Source organism: Echinops telfairi, unplaced genomic scaffold (assembly GCF_000313985.2).
Source record: "Echinops telfairi isolate 266 unplaced genomic scaffold, ASM31398v2 ScPeMD7_3533;HRSCAF=4204_0, whole genome shotgun sequence".
Lineage (NCBI taxonomy): Eukaryota > Metazoa > Chordata > Mammalia > Afrosoricida > Tenrecidae > Echinops > Echinops telfairi.
Window position 1 is genome coordinate 2,647,620 of NW_022107431.1, and position 18,767 is coordinate 2,666,386.

General features: G+C 55.6%; 1 protein-coding gene across 3 annotated transcripts; it reads left to right on the plus strand.

Moving 5' to 3' along the window:
• Window positions 1-8,760: 8,760 nt before the first annotated feature.
• TBXT (T-box transcription factor T) lies at window positions 8,761-18,544 on the plus strand. 3 transcript variants are annotated; one of them, XM_030886829.1, is made up of 8 exons: window positions 8,761-8,966; window positions 9,266-9,530; window positions 10,238-10,372; window positions 11,898-11,959; window positions 12,055-12,116; window positions 13,790-13,966; window positions 15,277-15,406; window positions 18,274-18,544. In XM_030886829.1, the coding sequence occupies exons 1-8, from the start codon at window positions 8,761-8,763 to the stop codon at window positions 18,542-18,544; spliced, it is 1,308 nt and encodes a 435-aa protein (XP_030742689.1). The 3 variants fall into 3 exon arrangements, with proteins under 3 accessions (XP_030742689.1, XP_004701970.1, XP_004701971.1); XM_004701913.1 differs by having other exon boundaries at window positions 13,793-13,966; XM_004701914.1 differs by lacking the exon at window positions 13,790-13,966.
• The last annotated feature ends 223 nt before the right edge of the window (window positions 18,545-18,767 follow it).

Genomic DNA, 18,767 nt, shown 5'->3' on the forward strand with positions numbered 1-18,767 from the left:
TCACACACCTATATATACTCATAGCTCATATACACCAGGCACTGCCCACTCACACACCTGTATATACCCATAGCTCATTTACACCAGACACTGCCCACTTACATACCTATATATACTATACACCACACACTGCACACTCATATACCTATATATACACATAGCTCATATATACCAGACAGTACACTCATATACTTATATATACTCATAGCTCATATATACCAGACAGCACACTCATACATCCATATATACTCATAGCTCATATACACAAGACACTGCACAGTCACACACCTATATATACTATACAACACACACTGCACACTCATATACCCATATATACTCATAGCTCATGTACACCAGACACTGCACACTCATACACTTATATATACTCATAGCTCATATACACCACACACCGCACACTCATATACCTATATCTACTCATAGCTCATATATACCAGACAGCATGCTAATATACCTATATATACTCATAGCTCATACACACCAGACAGCACACTCACACCATATATACTCATAGCTCATATACACCAGGCACTGCCCACTCACACACCTATATATACTCATAGCTCATATATACCAGACACTGCCCACTCACACACCTATATATACTATACACCACACACTGCACACTCATATACCTATATACACTGATAGCTTATATATACCAGACAGCAACCCCCCTATATATACTCAGCTCATGTACACCAGACAGCACACTCTGACACATATACTAAACACCACACTGCACACTCATACACATATATGCTCATAGCTCATATACACTGTACACTGTACACTCTGACTCACATATACATAGCTCATATACACCACACACAGCTCATATACATCACACACTGCTCACTATGACACACATAGACTCATAGCTCATGTACACCAGACACTGCACACTCATATATCGATATACTCATCTATATACACCAGACAGCACACTCTGACCCATATATACTCATACAAATGTGTCCCACACATACATCAGTGATATCGCACATCACACACACACCACACATTCAGTCATAACATGCATACCATACACTCACACACACAATCATACCCCACGCTCCCTCTGACAGCGTACACACATACTCATACCCAACACATGCGCTGATCCATGTGCACCCCCAGCCCCCACATCCCACCTGCATTGACACTGTGCCGCCTATGGCAACAGGCTGGCCAGACCCAGGGGTGTGTCAGGCTGCCACCAAAATGATGCTGACAGCAAAGTGCGGCCTCGGAGCACCTACGTGACGCGTACCCACTGACTAGTGCCAGCCTCAAACTGGGAACAGACCAAGCAGAAACGTGAAGCTGTGCCCTAACAGCCAGTCAGCAGCTCCATCTGATCGGATCCCAACGTCGGAGCGAGGTGTTAGAATGGGAAGAAAAGGAGAGAGGACCCAGAGCGTGGGTTTCAATGAGCAGGTTTATCTGAGTGACTGACCTGCCTGGGAGTTAGATTGGCATGAGAGTCAAGGGGGCAGGGAGGGGAGATTGGAAGACAGAGTAGAGAGAGAATAGCTGAAAGTAAGAAAGGGAGAGCCAGAGAGAGAGGAAGAGACAGAGGGACGGGCATGAGGCCACGGGAGAAGGTGAAGGTCAGAGAGCGCGAACAAGCGAACCCCGCGTTCATAAATGTTTGGCACAGACATGAACTACCAGGTCTAAAAGGAGCCTGCGCATCCCTCCGATGGTTTGTGGTGCCAGCAGAAAGGTGATGAGAGGGGGAAGGTTTCACGTTACCCAGGTGGGGATGGAGAGGGTTAGAGATGCCCAAGGTGGCTGAGAACCGCAGCGTTACTGCTGGACCCTTTAGAAGGGAAATGAGAAGCGAGGCGGGGCTGAATTTAAAATGTCAGCACGCACATCAGAACATGGTTCCTCTGGGTCTCGAAGCAGGTTCTCACTGCGTCCGACTGGCACACAGCCTTTGGAACACACCTCTTCCAGGTGGGAGGGGCCCTGGTGGTGGACTACTCATGGCAAGGTCAGCAGTTCAAAACCACCAGCCGCTGCCCCACAGAAGAAAGAGTAAACTCTCGGCTCTTGTCAAGAATTAGTCTCACAGGGCAGTCCTACCCTGCCCTGCAGGGTCCCTGTGGGTCAGCATCCAGTTGGCCCTGAGGCTGAGCTTCTCACCCTGGTGTCCAGGCCTCGGTCGGGGGACACACTGTGAAGGAGACACAGGAGAAACAAACCAGCGATCTATCTTGCTGGGGTTCTAGAGGCAAACTTTATCAGCGGTTCTTTAACCCTACCCTCTGGGCCAACTTGTTGATGTTAGGATCCCTGGTGGTGGGTCTAGTGGTAAAGTCTTTGGCTGCAACCCGCGAGACGGGTAGTTCAAAACCTCCAGCAGCTCCTCAGGAGAAAGACTGGTCTTCCTACTCTAGTAATCAGTGGCATCAGGAAACCCACAGGGGCCTGTACGAGTCAGCATGGAACCGATGGCCATCAGATGGCCCACTTGATGTTAGATGCCTGGAGTCAGATCTGACTCACAGCAACTGGTCCTGCGCCATCCTCCCATTGTTCTAATGTTTGCGTCCATTGTGGCGGCCACTGGGTCCATCCACCTTGTCCAGGGCCTCCCTCTAGCCAAACAGCAAAGGCTTTCACATCACTTCCTGTTTTCAAGAATCACCCTAAGCCCCACATCACCCGACTGTAACGGGCTTTTACATTTTAACACGGTTTTGGACAGCTTAGCCCACGGGCACTGGGGCACCCCTGCAATGTTCCAGCCCTGGCACACTGGCAGCTCCTTGGAGCAGCTCAGCCCATAGGCATCCCCCCCCCTGCAATGTTCCAGCCCTGGCACACTGACAGCTCTGGTCAGCAGGCCTTTCTTCTCCGGGAGCCCCTACCAGTCCAGAACTAGTGAGCAGCCACCGGGCCTCCAGTCTGGAGCTGGAAGTGGCCTGAGGGGAAGGGTGGTTGACAGCCACAAGATGGGGCATAAGCATACAATGAGTTTAGTAAGGACCTGGAAGGCAGGTTTGGGTCTCCCCTCACTTGTGGAATTGCTAATGGTCCCTTCCCTCCCCTCCAGCCTCTAGTTTGGAATTCTAGTACTTCCTCTGGCTGACCTGGGAAATTTTACAATCTGGGTGGCCCACCTGACATTACCTCTCTCTCCTTGGAGAAGGGGTGCTGGGAAGTCTAAGCCCTGTTGGTCCCTGCCTCTCTCCTGGAGGGGGATGGGGGGGCGGGGGGGGGATTGTCAGAGTTCAAGGGGACCTGCATTACTGGTGGAACCCTGCAGGCTCCTGTGACTGCAGTCTTGAGATCATGAAACCTGTATTTCAGAAGTAGTTATTGCCAAACTTTTTGCAGATGCGTGTGAACGCTGGAGGGTGGGAGAAAGAGAAGGACGTGCAGGAGACTCCCGGATGTCTGGAATAGAAAGGAGCCCAGGTGGCCCGTGGTGGCTCACTCCCTGCAGGGCGGCAGTGTGAGCTTGCCGGCCCCTCCCAGGGGGAAGATTTGGCAGTCAGCTTGCGGGAAGGCCGACAGCTTCGGGAATGTCCATCCTACAGGTGGCTGTGACTGGGAAGGGGACTCAGGGCCATGACTCACTCAGCTTTAGTGGAAATAAAACCCAAACTCAAACTCACTGCCCCATGGCCCCGCAGGACAGGGTAGAACTGCCCCCACCCACCCACCGTGGGTTTCCCAGACTGCCACTCTCTCCTGGAGTTAGAAAGGCTATCTTTCTGTTTGGAGCTGTGGCGGGGTGGGGGGGGGTGGGGGTGGGGGTGGGGTGGTGGGGTGGTACAGAAGGGCTTTACAACCAGACAGAGCAGGAGTCAACCTGGGGGTCTTCCAGCACTGGCCTTAGAGGTCAAAGGTGTTAACACCCCTGGGCTGGCAGTTGAGGCATCACAGAGATTACATATGCAAGTCTCTGTGCATACAATGCTCCCCCCCCCCCCAGCTCCTAACCCTAGCCTGTTCAGCCAGTGTCCGTGGGGGAGAGGCTGGCCCCTATTTCCACCAGGCCTTTCCCCCTCGGTCTGGTCTTTCCTACGGTGGGGACCCCTATTCCGGGTCTGTTCTCCCCCGTGTGCTGGGGGTGGGCTTAAGAATGAATGGCTAGGAAGCTTCTCTTCGCCTTAGTGGCTAAACCATGGGCTGCTATTTGAAAGGTGCTCCTCCTAACCCGTCCTGCAGTCCCTCACGGGAAAGACCTGGTAATCCTGCCCTGGCCAGTGGACCGCCAAGAGAACCCTGCGGGCAGGTCACTCCGTGCCACCTGTGAGTCGGCATGGCTTCAACAGCACCCAGCTGCCCCACTCACTGCACCATCCTTCATGCCACCTCTGCCCTTCAGCCCACTCTGACTCGGCCGACACTACGGGGCACAGGAGAAAGCTCCACAGGGTTCCCCCGACTGCAAACCATTACAGAGCTGCAGCCAGCCTCGTCTTTTCCCTGAGCAGAAGATGGTGGGTTGGACCCCGGACCTTGTGGTTATCAGTCCAATCCACTGCTACAGCAGGGCCCCTGGCACCCTCACAGGCCACCTCTGATGCAGGATGTCTCAGCGGCATCTGCTTCATCAGAAAGGCTCAAGACCTCCCTGAGCAGAAAAGCAAAACAGAACAGAAACATGAACAAACGCACCCAAGTAGGCCAGTGCTGTGGCTCCTGTGTTCACAAACCTGTGGGTATCTGTCCATCTGTGTCCGTCCATCAGTCTGCCGTGCGGTGCCGGCTAGTGTGTGGTTGTGATGCTGGAAGCTGTGCCCCTGGTATTTTCAAACGCCAGCCGGGTAACCCAAAGTGAACAGGTTTCAGCGGAGCTGCCAGGCCAAGAACAGATGCTGAAGGTAGTCCTGGAACCAAGTGGACACCACGGAGACACTGTCAGACTTGGAGACCCTAAGCACAGAAGCAGAGCAGTTGTGGGGGTGGCGCAGAACCACAGGCTCATTGTGGGTGGGAATTCAGTTGCTGGCACATTCAAAATGACCTGGTCTCTGTATCTTGGTGTGCACCAGGGAGGTCAGCACGTCTCGCTCTAGGGATCCACTCTACCCACTGGTGAGTAGACTGTATAAGAAAAAACTTGTGCAAGCCTTCCTCTGCCGTCGGTGTGCAAGCCTGTCTCTGTGATCAGTGTGCAAGCCTTTCTCTGCCATCAGTGTGTGAGCCTGTCTATGCCTTCAGTGTGTAAAGCTCTCTCTGTGATCAGTGCGCAAGCCTGCCTTTGCCATTGGTGTGTGAGCTGACTCTGCAGTCCTCTGGGTGGACTGTCAGCAGAGATACTGCCCTGGAGAAGACATCATGCTTGGTCAAAGTAGCAGCGAGCAAAAACGAGGAAGTCCCTCAACAAGACCGATGGACACAGTGGCTGAACAATGGACTTTAACATGTGTGTGGAGTGAGGGGGAGAGAGTCATCCCTTGAGTCAGGCACATAGCTCATGCTCTCGGCTGTTAGGTCGGGGGTGCTAGAACCCCCTCCCCCGGGGTGCCTGGAAGAAAAGCTAGGCAGTCCACTTCCCCAAGTCAGCCATTGAACACCCTGGGGTGGGGGCGGGGGGCGGCAGTTCTACCGAGACATGCCTGGAGCCAATGCCACAGCTAGGGGTCTTATTTACACAGACACTAAAGCCAGCCCTACTGGCCCAGAGTTGGTTTGGGTTGACCTGGAGACTATAGGGCAGGGCAGACCTGCTCAGTGGGGTTCTGAGACTGTAGATCTTTGTGGGAGCAGGTGCCTCCTTTTTCTCCCTCAGAGCAGCTCATGGGTTTGAGCCAAAGACCTTGAGCAAACCATCAAGGAGCCCATGGGGAATATAGATTTCTCTCAGGGCGCTGAGTCTCATCTAAAAACAAAAGTAAACAACAGGTGTCAGAAGACCCGAAACAATAATTTCAATGCGAACAAGGTGGGTCAGAGTGGAGACCCAAAGCCCATCCATAGACCATCGGACATCCCCTCACAGAAAGGTCACAAGGAAGAGACGAGCCAGCCAGGGTGCAACATAGCACCAAGGGAACACACAACATTCCTCTAGGATTTTAAGGCTACCCCCCACCACTGTTAGGACCCCAGTTCTAGCTTACAAGTCTGGCTAGACAGAGCATGGACACTGGTACAGATAAGAGCTCTGGACAAACAGAGTCCAGGAGAGAGAAGCCCCTCAGGACTAATAATGAGAGTAGTGATACCACGAGGGTAGGGGGAAGGTGGGGGGAGAAGGGGTGAAAGGGAGAACCCATTGTAATGATCGATTTACAAACCCCCCAGGGGGAGGAGGGAGACAGTAGACGATGTAAAATATGAAAATAAAAATAATCTATAAATGATCAAAGGTTCACGAAGGAGGGAGGGTGGGGGAGGGAAGGGTAAAAAGAGGAGCTGATACCAAAGGCTCAAGTAGAAAGAAAATGTTTTGGAAATGTTGATGGCAACATATGTACAAATGTGCTTGATACAACTGATGTATGGATTGTGATAAGAGCCCCCAATAAAATGATTTATTAAAGTTAATAAAAAAAACTGACTTGATGGCACCTAACAACAAAAACCTCACCACTCTATTTTTCCCCATAGAAGGCAGCTGCCATAAACACACACACTCACTCACTCACTCACTCACTCACTCACTCACTCACTCTTCTAAGGAGAAGGCTCCTTGTAAGCTTTCTTGCAGAGGCGGCAACAATGGGCCCAGGCACAGGAATAGGCTCTGGGGTCACATACAGGCTGCCCTCTTTCCCACAAATCCATGCTGCCAGAGGCACAGGCTGTGTTGCTGGCAGGGGCAGGGGCCTGCTATTGGGGAATTGAGGTGTGGGCAATGGGGCCTGTAAAGTGTTTCCTAAGTTACTTTGGGGGGAAGTTGCACGCAGAGCCCCAATCCTAAGACAACCAGAGTGGTTGTCTCCCATAGAGGGGTGCTTAGAGGGTCACAGAGGAGAAAGAGGGACCCTCCTCCTCCCCAGGTCTGGTGTCCCTGGGACTCAGTTCCAGCCTGGCTGAAGGGAGTTTTGGGCTGTAACACCCCCCCACCCCCACCCCCGCCTCTAGCTTTCTTGAAGGGCATGGCAGAATGGAGGGTCTTGTCTTGAGAACAGAGACAAAGCCCCCAGACCCAGACCACAGGGTTCTGGGAAGGAGGGAGAAGGCATGGCTACTCCAGGAGGCCTCGGCCTCCTGAGGGGCCCTGCCAGCCTGGGGGCATTTCCGGAGTCTTTGCCATCACACCTCAGATGGACGCCCCTCCAGGAGTGTGGGAAGGCCTTCCCGGGCATCAGAATGGGCCTTCTTTTCCTAGGTTTTGTTTCTGGTTGACCAACGCTGAACCAGTTTGCAAACTTCCAGACGTCCCCCCCCCCCACTTAAACCCTTTTCTTTCTATCCTCATTTTTCCCCTCAGCTCCTCCCCCCCCCCTGCTTATTTTAGGCATAGGGGGAGGCTCCGGCTGCCTGAGACCACCGACCTCACCTTTGGGTGTGTTGTGGGTGTGTTGTGTCCCCACAGTAAGGGGAGGGTTACAAGGATGGCCCTGGTAGGGCCCGCAGTCAGGGGCAAATGCAGGCCTTTTGGTGCTGCTTAGCCTAAGGAAGTCTCCTCCTGTGTCAGCCCCTGGGAGATTCCCACCACCCAGAGCAACAAAAGAAACAGAAAAACGCAGCGAGAATGAGGCGTCAGGTGCAGAGGCTGACTGCCAAAGCGGGAGAGGGGGTCGAAAGCCCCCCCCCCAACTAAGTGCCCGTCCCCCCACCCCTACCCAGGGGAGGCAGGCGTCTCCTATTGGAAGGTCCTGCTCCGGCACCAAGCCCTGCTAGGTGCCTCGAGGAGTCGTGGGAAAGCGGGGCGCTGATGCACACCCCCATCTCCCTACCCCACCCAGGTGACCACAGGCCAGGGGGTGAGGTGCATACGATAGGGACCCCCATGATCTGGAAGAACGGCTGAGTCGCCCAGCGTGGTCCCCGCCCCCCAACTTCCCCGACCCTCCCAGGAATGTTATTGTTGGGACCCCCCCACCCCCACTCCGGACAATTTCCTGCCCATTGTCACCTTCCTGCACTCGCCCGGCCTGGTTCTCACCGCAAGGTCATAAACCGCCACTGGCTGGCAGGCCAAGCCAGGATGCGCCCCCGGCCTCTGGCCCCTCCAGCCTCGCCCCAAATGGCCTCCCAACAGCCGGCCCCCGTGGCCCTCCGAGCCGAGGTCTGCCCGAGAGGGCGCGGGGACGCCCTGGGGAGCTTGCGTTCCGTCGGGCTACAGGGTGCAGGGGCCAGGGGTGCTGTGCCGGATTGTGGGACCCCCAGGCCCGCCCCGAGCGGGACCTGTGCCCTCAGGCGGCCGGCCCCTCCCCCGGCCGGCCCCGCCACGCCGACCGAGGTGCAAACAGCTGCGGGGGCGGGGGTGTGGGCTCTGGCCGTCGGATTAGCATGCGGGCAGCGGGACGCACTGGTGGCGTTCCCCGAGTCTGATGTGGCCGCCCGGACCAATGGGCAACAGCCCAGCACTTCAAAGGCCAGTGGCCACGCCCCCAGCAGCCGTCCTATTTAGGGTGGGGGGCGCCCAGCGCCGCCGCTGAGACCTGGCCTGCCCGCTCTGGGGAGTTCAAGTGGAGCCGAGCCTGCCTCGCCCTGCCTCGCCCCCCCGCAGGGTCGCGCTGGCCCCGGTCCTCGAGGGCACTCTTTCTGGCAGAAGAGGCGGTGGCCAGGGGGCGACAGTGGCTGTCGGGGCGCGGCTGGAGCATGGGGTCCCCGGGCGCCGAGGGCGCGGGGAAGGGTCTGCAGCACCGGCTGGACCACCTGCTGAGCGCAGTGGAGAGCGAGCTGCAGGCGGGCAGCGAGAAGGGCGACCCGACGGAGCGCGAATTGCGTGTGGGCCTGGAGGAGGGCGAGCTGTGGCTGCGCTTTAAGGAACTCACCAACGAGATGATTGTCACCAAGAACGGCAGGTGGGTTGGGTGCGCCCTCCGCCCGCGCCTCCAGAGCCCTCTCATTGCCCAGCCTCCCAACCACCCGGGAGGAAGGCTGGGCACCGGACGCGGTGGGCTGGAATCGCTACTGGAACTTAAGTGCGATGAAGGGCCCCTGGTTTTCCCTGCTGCTGAAATGCAGCGCCCTGCGCTTTCCCAGGCGGCTTGATCTTCCCAGGGCTCTGGGTCAGGGACGCTGAGTTGAGTATCAACCTCCACTGGAGGGCCCCGCACTAACGGCTGCGTGTCCATGTCCCTGGTCCGCTCTCTGCTCTCAGGAGGATGTTTCCAGTGCTGAAGGTCAACGTGTCCGGCCTGGACCCCAACGCCATGTACTCCTTCCTGCTGGACTTCGTGGCGGCCGACAACCACCGCTGGAAGTACGTCAATGGCGAGTGGGTGCCTGGGGGCAAGCCAGAGCCGCAGGCGCCCAGCTGCGTCTACATTCATCCGGACTCCCCCAACTTCGGGGCCCACTGGATGAAGGCGCCAGTCTCCTTCAGCAAGGTCAAACTGACCAACAAGCTCAATGGGGGTGGCCAGGTAAGCTGGGAGGGTGGTGCTGCCTATGGTCCCAGAGGCCTGTGTTGGGGTCATGTCTTTCCTTGTGGTGGTGGGGGGTGGGGGGTGCAGGGTTGGGCCCTTAATTAATCCTGCAAGGCATCTCCAGACCAGGGGATGGAAACAAGAGGATAGGACTCACCTTCAAAGGTGGGCTCACAGACCTCAAATTTAGGGGGGCGGGTGTGACCAGGAATGTGTATGCCCCAAAATTCTTTAGAGAGTGGGGTATGTCAGCAGGTACCAGCCTATGTGGCAACAGCCCATCAAAGTTAACTGTGCGGTGGTGTTTCCTGCGTGAGCCCAGCCCTGAACACACTTGTAAAAGCCTCCTTTCTAAAGAAGTGCCTGTAGTCCTTGGGGATTGTTTACAGCTGGACAGGTCAGCTGCAAACCAGGCTAAACTTTAAAGGTGGCCCCTCAGCCATGGTGGGGACCAGGTGCTTCATTCTGTCTTCAGTGGCTGGGTGGACACTCAGAGGGCCGGGGTGGGGTAGGGTGGGGGCAGCTTAGCCTCTCCTCCCCGTTTCCGAGTGCATCTGTGGAAACCACAGGTGTGAGATGCTGAGCCCCTCATCTGGGTCCCCCACTTTCCTATCCCTACTATCTGGGGGTGGTGGGGTAGTGGGCAGGTTGTGTTGTTCAGAGGTGGGACTGGACTGCCGTCTCTCTCTGTGTGTCCCTCTCAGATCATGCTGAACTCGCTGCATAAGTACGAGCCCCGGATTCACATCGTCAGGGTGGGGGGTCCCCAGCGCATGATCACCACCCATTGCTTTCCTGAGACCCAGTTCATAGCTGTGACAGCCTACCAGAATGAGGAGGTGAGGCAACCAGGGAGGGGGAGGGGCACGGGGGACAGATATGTGCAAGCTGAAGGGTGAGGGTCCAAATCGATATTCTCCATTGTGTGGAAGACACTCATGGGAGCGTCTAAAACCCAGGAACCAATCATTACATGCTCAGCACGAATGCTGGAAGCTGAACCCCAAGACGTTCAGGAGAAGCTTCGGAACATTTCTCAAGAGAAGGGCGCCTCTCTCCTCCCCAAAGGACAGGGTATCCCCTTCCTGCTCCCCTCCCCCTCCCCCTGTGAAAGGCCTCTCATCTCGGTGTACAATGCTGGTGTTTCGAGCAGAGCCACTCCCATCCGTCCCTGGTGGCATCTGACTCTCAGGGACAGTCTGTGATGTCATCGTGCCTTTACAGGTCATTGCCACCCCTAGCTAGAAGTTAGCAGAACATGCCCTCCCCAGAGCCAGACTGCATTTCATCCTGCTACGATTGATATACCTAGCATATTCGGTTAGCAGTGGGTTAAAACTCAAACCCAAACTCACTGCCATTGGGTCAATGCCGAGACTGTGAACCTTTTACAGGAGTAGAGAGCCTCTTCTTTCTCCCGAGGAGCAGCTGGTGGTTTCGAACTGCTCACCCTATGTATGTTTAGCAGGCCAACTTGTAACCTACTAGGTACACAACCAGACCTGTTGTAAAACATGACAAACTCACTGCTATCGACACGCTCCCAAGTCATAGCGACCCTCTAGGGCACCGTACACCTGCTTTTGTGTTTCTGAGACTAACTCTTCATGGGAGTAGAAAGCCTTGTCTTTCTCCCTCACGGCAGCTGGTGGTTTTGGACTTCAGACCACAGCCTGACATGTAACACACTATACCCCCAGGGGACTCCACACTTCTGTAGGTGGGATTAAAATAAAACCCTCACACTCTCTGTGATGAGCCAACTAACTGTTGAGGAGAATACAAAGCTCAGCCTTTCTCCAGAGCAGCCACTGAAGGTTTCAAACTGCTGACCATGTGGATCACAGCCCAATGTGTAACCCCTACACCACCAGGGCTCCTGGTGGGATAAGAGGCAGTGGGAATTCCATTTAGAAGAACAGCATTGAAAAACTCGATGCTTATGTGTAACATTTCCCCTTAAACTTACCGACAGCCACTGCAGAGCTCTGGAAAGGCATCTGACTTGGGTTTTCATGTTTCAAGGGGGTGTGGGGTGTGGTGGGATGGGATGGGATGGAATGGAGACTGGTAGGAGCCCTGGTGGCTTAGTGCGTTACGCTTGGGCTGCTAACCATAAGGTCAGCAGTTTGAGACCGCCAGCTGCTGTGCAGGAGAAAGACGAGGCTTTCTACCCCTGAGAGGATTTAACAGCCTTGGAAATGCACAGGGGCAGCTCTCCTCTGTCTTGTGGGGCCGCTGAGTCCGTCAGCATGGGCTCGCTGGTGGGGACTTTGGGTTTGGGTTTGGGTGCCTCCGGGAGACGTCTCCATCTTTGATGTTGTTGAGAAACACACTAGTCAATGCTGTTTCTTCTTTTGTCAGATCACAGCTCTTAAAATCAAGTACAACCCATTTGCAAAAGCCTTCCTTGATGCAAAGGAGAGGTGAGGCTGTGCTGAGCCCCCCCACCCCATCAAGAAATTGCATGGAAAGATGAGCCTTGGCGTGTCCTCTGATTTTCAATGTGCTCTCTTGGCAGAAACGACCCCAAAGATGTGCTCGAGGAAGTGGGGGACGGCCAGCCACCGGGGTACTCTCAATGTACGGTTTGTGACTTGGTCCCTTTTGCCCCAGGCACCTGGAGGAGCCTTGCTGGTGTGGTAGTTACTCGGTGGGCTGATAATTGCAAGGTCAGCCGTTTGAAACCACCAGCCGCTCCAAGGGAGAAAGATGGGGCTTTCTACTCGTGTCCAGAGTTACAGTCTTGGAAACCCACAGAGGCAGTTCTACCCTGTCCTACAGGGTCACTATGAGTCAGCATGGACTCAAGGGCAGTGACTTTGATTTTTGGCCCAGGCACCTGGGTTCAGCGGGAGCCAACCAACTGAGTGTAGAACCTGTGGGTGGAGAGGAGGGAGGGAGCTGAGTGCTGGAACCTGTGGGTGGAGGAGGAGGCAGAGGAGCAGAGTCACCTCTTGCCTGGTGCTGGGGTTTGGAAAATGTCACAGTTCTTGGCCCTGGCTTCCAATTGGGCTCTGGTACCCTCCCAGTATATGAGAGTTTAGTACAAGTTATAGAGAAGGGGCCTGGGCCTGAGGCTGGGACATGAGGGCCTTGGTAGGCGTTGAGACTACCCTGAGGGGCCCAGAAAGAGGTCAGCATGAGTCTGGGAGGCATTCTGTTTTATTGGGTGATGACCACCGGAGGGCCATCTCTGGGCTGGCATTCAGGGACAAGTGTGGCTCTTGGGATGGCTTGTGTGCTCAGGCTTGGTTATGGGGGAAAGGTGGCTCCCATCTGGGAGAATCCCATTTTTGGGTTCTCCTGGGAGTCTCAGGAGACAGGAATGGTGCCAGACAGGGAAGTTAATGAGTCAGTGCAAGGGCAGCTTGCTTCCACCGTACACAAATGAGGAGGGGTTGTTGAGTGGAAGCAGCTGGCACCAGGAGTCCTGGCCCCAGGGGAGTCCTGCCCCCATGACTCCCCACCTCCCCTGGCTGATTCAGTGATTCCGTTCTTACAGTGGTTGAGCCTGAAGGCTGACCACCCTCAGGATTAGTGTCTCCTAAGGACTTGGGGAGAGTCCAGTAAAGGCGCCTGGGGGTCTCTGGGGAGTGTTTGCTGGTCAACATGCTGGGGGGTTGAGGGCAGTCAGAGGTCCATGGGAAGAAAGGCCAGGTGGTCCCTCCACAGGACTCTCCACTGGGAACCCCATGGGGCACGTCCAGGTCGACACTTGGGGTCATCTTGAGCTTGGATTGACCCTGTAGCAAAGTGCCATTTAAGGAGGCAGGTTGGGTCTGTAGTCTCCTGGGCACCTCAAGGGTCCACTGCAGTTGGATACATGGCTGCCCTGTGGTCTTGGTGTGGTGTGTCCTGGGGGTTGAATATGCTAAGTGCAGTGTGAGGTTGAACATGTGGTTGACCTTTGGGGTCAGTGTGGTGTGTCCCTCTGATGGGATATCCTGAGCGTAGTGTCCTATGGGTTGGACTCATGGCTGGCCTGTGGCCTCTTGGTGTGGTGTGTCCCGCAGGGAGGATGTCCCATGGGCTGGCCTGGAGCATCGCCGTGGAGTGGAGGCAGACTCGGCCCTGCCCCGCCCCGGGGTTGTTGGCAGACACAGACTATGTTTAGGGGCAGGGGATAGGGATCTGGGGGGCAGATGGGCCCATCCCTCACCAAGACCCCGGGAAAAGCCCCACAGCTCCCTTGGGACCCCACTTGTTGGAATTGGGCCGCCCAGGCCCCTGTCACCCAGCCTTCTTTCCCACAGCAGGGGGGTGGCTTCTTCCTGGAACCAGCCCGCTCTGCCCACCTGCCAGTCCTCACCCTCAGTTTGGTGGCCCTCTCCCGCTCCCCTCCACCCATGGCTGTGATCGCTACCCTGCCCTGAGGAGCCACCGTGCATCCCCCTACCCCAGCCCGTATTCACACCACAGCAATTCTCCAAGTAAGTCTCGTTGGGCACACCGGGGCTCGGGGATGGCAAGGACAGGTGGGGAGGACACAAATAGTGATGGGCTTAGCGTGAACCCTGGGGACTGTGGGTTTGAGTCCTGGCCATCTGCTTCTGGAAAGTCCCACCTGGGAAAACCGAGCAGCTCTGCTTGGACATGGTGGTGGTGGTGGTGTCCCTGGGGGTCCTGGAGGCAGTGCCACTCCCAGTTCACCCCTCCTTCCCCCGGGTGTTCCCAGCCTTGAGGGTGTCCCTGGCCTACCCAGTCACCTTGGGAGGTCCCAGGTGAGCTGGTCCCTCGGATGGTCCCAGGGCTGTCTGTCCAGGTCATGGGCTTTTACAGTGACCCCTAGGGGTAAGCAAACATGGACATCACTGGCTTTGACTGGACATGCAGACTGGCGTGTTCCTGGGCCTAGACCAGCAGGATCAGCACCACCTGGGTCGTGGGGGAGAAGGCCTACCCAGAGGGGCTGACTCTGAGTTGGGTTGGAGGCTGGATACTCTCAGAGATGCCACGGAGCAAAGTCCTGGCAATCTCCTTCTAAAAATCCATAAGCATGGGCGTAGGCAGCTGTGCTGGTTCGGGGGCAACCTGAGCCCTCAGGTGACTGTGCATGAGCCACTTACTTCCTTATGACTTGTGAGTCACCACGTCCTTCACGAACATCCTGTGTGCCTCCAATGCCCCCTAGCCCTGCTTCAAGGGGGAGGGACAACTAGGGGGTCCCCAAACCAAGGAGGCAGCTGCCTATAAACAAGGTGCCTCATTGGTGGGGACCAGTCACTGTCTGGGCCTCATTCAACCAGGACCAGGCTCCAGACTGGAATAGCATCCCCTCCTCTTCTTGGGGTGCTTGTGAAGATGGACACCCACCGGGGCAGCTGTCCTTTGGCCCCTGCAGTCCCCTGGAGTTGGGCTCTCCAGTTTCCAAAGTTCCTTCCAAGTGGTAATGACATCACTCAGAGAAGAGCAGGGTAAAGTGATGTCCCCGTTGACGGGTGACGATTGGGACTGTCACCCCAATCCAGAGTTCTGGAGTTCTGCTTCTCTGGGATAACCATAGGTCTGGTGAGGAAGAAAAAACCTGTCTGCTGAGCTAGGCCCCACACCTGTGCACAGGTGACCTGTCCACAGGCACTGCTGTGAGAAGCAGGCAGGCAATGAAGCGAGCACAGTTTCCTTAGTTCGAGGTTCTGTTTGCTTTCCCCTGGGGGGTCATTCCAGGGAACCGCGAGAATTGATTTGGGGGGTCCCTGGAGGAGCAGGTGACTTGATTCCACGCTTGTTCTCCCATCTCCAGCATTCGCGGAAACTTCACCTGCGTGCTTCTCCATGCTGCAGCCCCCTGACAACTGGTCAGGACTGGGCACGCCTGCCCATACCAGTGTGCTGCCCGTGGGCCACAGCTCTGGGCCCCCGACCGGCTCCAGGTAACTTATGTCAGGACAGATCGACAGGCTGTCGGGGCAGGCCACTGGTTTCTTGCATCCTGGCTCTGGTTCTGTGCCTTTGTTGTGTGTGGGGGTGGGTGGAGGGAGTGGGGGGTGGCTTCTTCCAACAAAGGCCCCAGGCACACATGGACACGGTGACACTGAGGCACCTCTGGGAGGACAGAGTCCTGATGACCCCATGTTCTGCCACAGTAGGTCAGACCAAGATCTGGACTGGACTAGAAGGAACCAGGACTCGGAGCTGGCCTGGCCACTTCTAAATCATTCCGTGGATGGGTCTCCAGCTTCCCTAATCAGCTTCCTTATAGGTACAGAGCACCAGCCTGTCTTCCTACAGGTGCCCTGGTGGACACGCTGGTGGGTTAAGCACTGGGCTGCCAGCCACGCGGTCAGCAGTTGGAAAGCACCAGCTGCTCTGGGGAGAAAGACGGGGCGCTCATGTGTCAGCATCCCACAGGGGCAGCGCTGCCCCGTCCTGTACAGGCGCCAAGAGCCGGAATCAGTTCATTGGCAGTATTTGCTTTTGTTTTGGTCTTTTTACTACAGGGTCTTGAGGGTCAAGATGTGCATTTGAAAGAAAGGTTTCTAGAATCTTCCTAGGCTAGCAGCTGTTAAACTAAACGGGGTTGGCAAACTTTTGAGATGGGAGAGCCAATGCTGTCCCTCCCAAGAATTTAAAAACTATTCAAGAGCCATAAATATACCTTAACAAATGAAGTCAACCAATTCTCTGAATAGTATCCTTCAAAGATTTTATGAATGGAACTGTTTTATTTTCATTTTCAGAGAGTCAAGGTCTGCCAATCTCCATCCCAAACTAAAGCTTGGTTTCCCTGTGAACATAAAGTTAAAGACCCTGATAGACAGATGACCCCGGGTCACCAGCATACCCCGCCCCCACAGCCGGACTCAGCGTCCGATCCTGACAGCCTTGAAATGTTTCTAAGGCTTCAATCTTTCACGGAAGCAGGCTGCCTCATCTTTCTCCCTCAGAGCGGCGGGTGGGTTTGAACTGCTGGCCGTACTGTGGGCAGCCCACACTTGACCCTTCCTGGCGAATGGCGCCTTGCGGTCACTCTGAGGGAGAGAGCGGTCACTGTGAGGGAGAGAGCGAGGCTTCACAAAGCCAGCTTCGGGCTACTCGGACTTCCTTTCTCCATAGGGCCCCTCGGATAAGGGCTCGGAATACTCACAAAGTCAGGAAGGGCCCGAACAGGCTACAAACCATACTCAGGTGTCCAGACCTGAAAATGCTAAGCCCTTTACTGTATGTTGTAGTGGAGTCAGAGCCAACATAGACCGCCCAGTCCAGCCCCATGCTCACAACTGTTTGTCTTGCTTGATCCCATTGCCGTGGCCTCCTCGACTGTACCATGCATGATGTTCCTTCTCCAGAGGCTGGTCCCTCCTGGTCATGTGCATGGCTAATGTACTCGACAAAGCCCTCCCAATCTTGCTTCTCAGAAGCACTCGGACTATCCTACTTCCAAGACAGACTGGTTTGTTCTTGGCTCCGTGGTGGTTTCTGAATTCTTAGCCAGCACCGTAACTCAAAGGTATCAATTCCTCTGGTCTGCCGTAGTCCTTGTCCGGTTTTCCATGCCTATAAGCCATTGAACAGACTGGCTCAGGTCAGGTGCGTCTTACTTACAAAGTGGAAGCTGTGCTTTTAGCATTGCCCCCCATCACAGGGGGTTCACGGGTCCTCCCCCGACCCTGGTGCTGGTGTTAACATTACAGATTCTCTGAGCTTGAACAAGGATGGGGAAAGGATGTCGGGCCCAGCACACACCTTTGCCAGCGTTGAACCACACAGCATTCCTTTGTCGGTTGGAATGCCGGCCTCTCCATCTTCGAAGCGCTCCTTCAGTGTTGTTTGTGACGAGTTATGATCCACACAATCGCACGCCTTTGTAGTCAGCAAGCTTGTCATCAAAATCTTTCTGGCATTTTGTCTTCGTAAGCGAGGGGTGACCTCTGTTCCATGGCCTCTTCTGAGAACCAGCCTGGGTTTCTGGTAGTTCTCCTGGTTGCAGCTGTTGGAACAAGCTCTGGGGATACCTTGGGCGTGGTTCGAATCCACCAAGCACTCTGGGAGAGGGAAGGGTTCACGGAAGGAGTCACAAAGCCTCGGAACGTCAGCATGAGGGTCGGCATTCACTCGGGACGGTGTGTTGGGTGGTGTGGTGGTGCCACCAGGGCTGGCTTGCACGTGCTCTCAATGGCAGGTCATTCCTGCACTCCCTGGGTCGCTTCCAGGTGCTTGGCCAGGTCGCTGTCTTAGAAACTGCACAGCAGACGCTTCTTCGCAGCATGGCATCCCCTTGTTGAAGAACCCCCAAAGTGTAGCTAGGGCCTTACTTATTTCGGAGAAGGACTCTTGGAAACTGCCCTCCTTCCCCAAACCAAATTTTTAGTGCAGTCTTCTCTGTGGGCTTCGTGTTAGCGGGAGCCATGGCATGTAGTTTCATGCGTGGCAGCGCATGGGGACTCAGGTGGACCTCCTGCCTTGGGGGAATGGCTGCTGGCAGAACACGCAGACCCTCTGTTCGCCATGTGCAAGTGTGCTTGGGATTTGTGTTCTGTGGAGAAACGTAGCTGGCGCAGCACATACACTGGTCCATGCAGTGTTATAGAAAGGGTTATAGAGGGTTATAGAAAGTTAATGGGAAAAATCCCATCACCTTTCAATTCCATTCCTTCCCAAACTTGTTTGTTGAAGGGTCAGTGGGACTGCTGTCCACGTCAGCATGAGCCAGTCCCCTCTAGCACAGAGGACAGGACCGCAGCTGGCCGGCAGTCCCACCTGGTGCCTCCGACTCTCACTGGTGTGTCTTTTTTTGCAGCCAGTTCCCCAACCTGTGGTCTGTGAGCAATGGTGCCGTCACCCCAGGACCTCAGACGCCAGCCATGGCCAATGGGCTGGGCGCCCAGTTCTTCCGAGGGCCCCCAGCGCACTACACGGCCCTCCCCCACCCCACCTCGGCAGCGTCCTCAGGGTCCCCGCTGTATGAAGGGGGAGCCACAGCCACAGACATTGCTGACAGCCAGTACGATGCTGCGGCCCAAGCCCGCCTGGCCGCCTCGTGGACACCCGTGTCTCCACCCTCCATGTGAACCTCTCCGGAAGATGCCGAGTCTGGCTGCGCTGACTGTGGGTGGCCCGTGGATGGCTCTGGGTGTGGGCGCAGGCTCGTGGTCACAAGAAGGAAGCCGGCCCTTCATGAGGGCCTTGGAGGACAGGAGGAGTGGGACCTGAACTTGAACTGCCTTTCAAGTGTAGAGAAGAAACCGAGACATCGGGTCCTCCAGTTGCCTGTCATCTGAGGTCCGGTCTAAC

Bases quoted from the DNA above. Each gene is read 5' to 3' on its own strand.
- TBXT (XM_030886829.1), top strand. From the start codon at position 8,761: ATGGGGTCCCCGGGCGCCGAGGGCGCGGGGAAGGGTCTGCAGCACCGG. The intron at 10,373-11,897 runs GTGAGGCAACCA...TTCTTTTGTCAG, and splicing joins CAGCCTACCAGAATGAGGAG to ATCACAGCTCTTAAAATCAA. The intron at 15,407-18,273 runs GTAACTTATGTC...CTTTTTTTGCAG, and splicing joins GGGCCCCCGACCGGCTCCAG to CCAGTTCCCCAACCTGTGGT.